At 52.4% G+C, this 4,966-nt stretch overlaps 1 protein-coding gene across 1 annotated transcript; it reads left to right on the forward strand.

The window, feature by feature from the left end:
• The first annotated feature begins 3,496 nt into the window (after positions 1–3,496).
• On the forward strand, positions 3,497–4,442 carry LOC113201821 (tigger transposable element-derived protein 4-like). The gene has a single exon (XM_026415751.2). The coding sequence runs from the start codon at positions 3,612–3,614 to the stop codon at positions 4,440–4,442; it is 831 nt and encodes a 276-aa protein (XP_026271536.1). The 5' UTR covers positions 3,497–3,611.
• The last annotated feature ends 524 nt before the right edge of the window (positions 4,443–4,966 follow it).

A 4,966-nucleotide genomic window follows, 5' to 3' on the forward strand; every position in this document is an offset into this window, starting at 1 on the left:
GGTCAAGGCCCTCTGCGAGCCCCACTACATCCGGGAACCGAAGGATCGGTTTATCGGATATCAGCATGGGACCAGCTGGGCCTACTCGCTCGGCTCTCCGGCTCGCATCGCCCTGCACGACGCATCTGGCAGGTCCTTGGTCCACAACATGACCAAGGGCCAGATGCTCCGCGACCTCACGGGGGTCCTCCACCTGGCCCCCAACACGGCAGCGCGCGTCCGAGGGGCCACCCTCTACGCAGGCGCTACCTTCCGGTCGGAGCTGGAGGCAGCCGACGTCGTGGTCATCCCGGATATTCCGGACTTCACGGTGATACGGTCCAACGGCACGGCACAGCAGCTGGTCACCGACATCCGCGACTTCCTCAACGAGACCCGCGGCCAGGACTTGGACAAGGCCCTCGACATGACGACATTGGACAACCTCCTTCGGAAGGCGAAGGAATACTCACCACCACGCTGGGGCTGGCTGCTGCATCCGCACTGGTCGGTAACATTCGTCGTAGGGCTCTGTCTCCTTACAATCATGGTCCTGGGCTTGGTATACTGGGTATATTCACTGTGGCCCCGCCGTACCGTTCAGCGGGTGCGGGACCGGAATATTATACCCCTTCTCCCCATGCCACAGAACCAACCGCCTCCTACTCCGAACGTCCGGAGTAGGCGGACGGATCGAGACGTAAGTGGGGATAGGCGCTCTCGGCTTAGTGCTGAACCAGAGTACTGATGTGGCAGATACTTTCGTATGTTTTTGTTTGTTCCAGGGAGACTGCGGCGCGGCTGGGCCGCCTTTCCGCTACCCCTGTCGCGTCGGCGCCCCTCTGGAGCAGGCAAGATATGCGACGGTGTGCCCGTAGCGTGCGACGACCAATCTACGACGCCCTAACATATTTTTATTTTTTCTATCTTTATATCTTTTGAAATCAAGATTAATGTATTCCTTTATAATGTTATCCGCTCACATGTAACCTTAGTACTGTTAACGGTGGAGAGCGGCCACCCTCTGCTTTCGCTCCCTAGCCACCGTTTCTGACTCTGCGTACAGCCTTATTTTGGGGGAGGGGGGGGTGATGTAATGCCCTAAAGATCTTCCCATCTAGGACCGAATTGGGCGCATCGGGGTAACATGGTCTTGACCCTGACACGTGCCGCCGTGCAGTGCGCGGCAGGCGCGTAGTGTCGGGACCATGGTGACCACGCGGCGCCTAGAACGTTCCAGGATGGGACGGGAGCCGAGCTGCATCTGAGATGCAGTCTCCCCGCCGGACCCCGGAGTATATATCGGACCCCGGGGCCCGCAGAGAGTCAGTTCCGTGTGGAGTCTAGGAGAGTTCCGTGTAACCCTCACAATAGTAAGTAAAATATCATACCCTCGAAGTGCTGTGATTCTGCCTGACTATAATCCGAACCCGTAGACCTGTCCAAAGTGACTAGAAGTAGGTCCTTTAGGCAGTTCATTACATTACTCTTCCTCTTGGACTTATCCCTTGCCGTGTGACTATTGGTGCCCGCCGGCACATTTTTAGTCCCGTTACTCTCCTTGTCTCTGACTGTTTGGCATCACCATTAGACTTGGAAGTAGTCTCAGAGGTTCCTGATCCTTCCGCCCTCAAAGAACTGTTCTTGGAAACTGACAGTTTGGCACCACCATTAGACTTGGAAGCAGTCTCAGTTAATAATCCTGACCCTTCCTCGCTCACAAAAATGTTGTCTTTTGCACCACCTACAACAGAAGAAGTACGAGGAAATCTCAGTGCTAAAGCCAAACTAAGATATAATGCACATCAAATGATTAGTGTATCCAGATGTTCAATAATTCACATGGTAAGAAATTTTTTAAAGTTCGGCTTGATTTATTTGATCAAATCAAACTGATTCAAAACTAATCTAAAATGTTGTGTTCTGTTCATCACCCTTTAACCAAAGATAAACGAAATTTTACACAATACTATAACATTCCTCACAAATAAGTTTGTGATCAATTTGTGATTAAGTTGGTGGGATTAAGTTAAGGTGTGATTAAGTTGTGATTAATAGAATCACTATTAACATATGCAATTAAAGATTAAACTAAAAATGAAAAATAATTTTGAAGTTCTCCTCTTTTCCATGTAGAAGACCTCCTCAGTACTTAAAGCACATAGCATTCCTCATCATTGGACAAAATTTCATAAAAAGGGACAGACATGGTACAAAAAAAAAAGAATTACAGTAATGTTTCACAGATAATAAAGAATATAAGTTTACACATGTTCGTGTAAGATGCACAAGCAAAGCTCACCACCTGCCCCTGTACCAGTGCGCGGCGATGGATCTACCGAATCCAGCAGCGCAGTTCCAAGCCATGGCGTTAACGTTAACACTGCCCTATCGTTGGGGAGCTCGCCTTATAGCCGGTTTTCCGAATGAAGTGGTCGGAGCGGCGCATGGTGGCAGGTCCGGCGGGCGCCAACGAGGCACGGGGTGGGCGGGGCGGGGCGGGGTTGTGCGTGGTCACGTTAGCCGCGCGGGCCGCGGAGGCGGCGGGGGTCGCGGAGGACGGCGCGCCACGGAGTGGTCGCATCAGGCTGAACGGCGCGTTGCAGCAGGTTTGGCGGGGGCCTCTGAGGCCGCGGTGGCCCCGAGGGCCGCGGGGGCCCCGGGGGCCGGCGCGGCACGGAATGGTCGCTTAGCCCGTTCCTTAGATTTTCAGATTGGCCGCAGCGGTGAGTTCGTGGGCTCATAATGCTAGAAATGGTGTTCTAAACACATATTCGAAAGGCTGGAGGTCGTACGACAAACCCCGGCCGTGCCTGAGGGGCCTAAGTAGGGCGACTTAAGAATTTGAGATTTTTGACACGTTCAAAGTGCCTACATGGTAAACACGTCATTTTAGGTCCCCAAGACCGAAAATTTTTAGCATTTTGACGTATCTCAACTCCTTCACGCTCAAACGGGGTGCGCGACATTGCGACGTACTCGTGCCGGACGGGGAACCCCGCGAGCCCCGCACAGGCGCGCCACCGCGCTCCTGTCCTTGGCCGCCCAGATGCGCTCGGGGCGCGCGGCACTCTGGTCGTCTCACATTCCCACCTCTCACTCCACCCTCTCTACAACATACAATAATGAAATATTGTTAAGTGCAGTCAATTCTCGTTAGTGCGACTCAGCGGGCAACAGGGGACCAAATCGTTATAACGGGGAAATCGTAGTAGCGGATTTCCCCGTTATAACGATTTGACCATTTTTTAGGTAAAAAATCGTTGTATCCGGGAAAACCGACAATTTAGCAGAATTTTAGTACGAGTAAGCTACCATAAGCTATTAAACAGTGCCAAATACATTTAGTACACTAAGCATACCCCGAATTTCCATAGAAAAGTTAGCCCTTGTGATGTCTCTACCGTCACCGAGGCGGCGCCGCCGCCTCCGCCCCCTCCCCCCTTTCCCTCTAGTGCGCCGCGCTCCCCTTGCGCCGGGCGCACCCCACCAGCGCTAATTTTCCTGGAAACGGCTCGCCCCCCTTCACATCGTCGTTGTCAACAAACGCCCAGTCTGTGTCTCGCCTGTGTTGAAGTCAGTCAGTCGATCTTTGGTGAATTGTGCGGTGTGGGGCGCATCAACGCATCATCATGGCTCCGAGAGCCCCAAGAGCCCCAAGGGCTCCAAGAGCCCCAAGGAATCCGCCGGCCATTCCGGGGGTGATTCGAGCCGGCAAACGGACTCAAATCACTCTCGAAGGGAAGCTGAAAATTTGGAAGAGGTATGATGCTAGGGGGCCACTGACTCTCAAGCAGCTGGCACAGGAGCTAGGGTTGAAGAATGTGTCAACCCTCTCTACCATCCTGAAAAACCGGAAAAAGATTGAAGAGGCGGCTGCCAATGCCGGCAGCAAGCACTGTAAGAAGAGAATGCGGGTGCGTCAAGGCAAGTACGTGGTCATTGAAAATGAGCTCGTCGAGTGGTTGAGGCAGGCCCTTAATCGCAAGATCCCGGTGTCAGGCGCCTTAATGTCTCTTCGCGCGAAGCAGATCGCAAAGAAGTACGACTTCCCGAATTTCAAGGCTTCAAACGGCTGGCTGACGAGGTTTCGGCGTCGCAATAACGTGCTGTGCAAGAAGCTCCATGGGGAAAGTGCGGACGTGGATATGACTACGGTGAACACGTGGAAGAAGGACATCTTGCCTCAAAAGATTGAGGGCTACAACCCACAGGACGTTTACAATGCAGATGAACTGGGACTATTCTACAACCTTCTTCCTGGGGGCTCCATGGTTCTAAGGAACGACGATGACCACGGCGGCAAGGGCAGCAAGGCTAGACTGACGGTGCTCCTGGCCGCCAACGCCGACGGCTCGGACAAGCTCCCGCCACTTGTTATAGGGAAGTCCGTCACCCCTCGCTGCTTCAGGGGTGTCAGGACTATCCCTGTCCCTACAAGTCTCAGGCGAAAGCGTGGATGACTGGGGCAGAGTTTGTAAATTGGTTGAAGCAGGTGGACGGGCGGATGAGGGCCCGACGCCGCAAGGTCGTGCTCTTCATCGACAATTGCCCTGCGCACCCTGCAGACCTGCAATTTTTGACAAACGTTCGAGTGGAGTTCTTCCCCAAAAACTGCACTTCTATGCTACAGCCTCTTGACCAAGGCGTCATCCATAATTTCAAGTATTTTTATAGAAAGCGCTTGGTATTGCGTTTGTTGAACATGATTGATCAAGAGGGGGTAACGAAGAGAGACATGCTTATCGACGTGCTCCATGCACTGCATTTCCACCTGCCTGAAGTTGGCCAGAAAAAAAGTTGGCCAGAAAAAAAAACTTAGTCAAAATTTTCAATTTTTTCTAAAAAAAGTACTAAAAATTAACCATCCAGAAATGCGTTATTAGACCTGGGGAACAACATATCAAAAGATGGCGGGACACTTTTTCGGAAAGTCTTGGCCACTTACGCCCTGGGCCGACTTGGGAGGGCGGGACATTTTTATCCT

The sequence above is a fragment of the Frankliniella occidentalis genome, unplaced genomic scaffold (genome assembly GCF_000697945.3).
Source record: "Frankliniella occidentalis isolate FOCC.00 unplaced genomic scaffold, Focc_3.1 Scaffold179, whole genome shotgun sequence".
Lineage (NCBI taxonomy): Eukaryota > Metazoa > Arthropoda > Insecta > Thysanoptera > Thripidae > Frankliniella > Frankliniella occidentalis.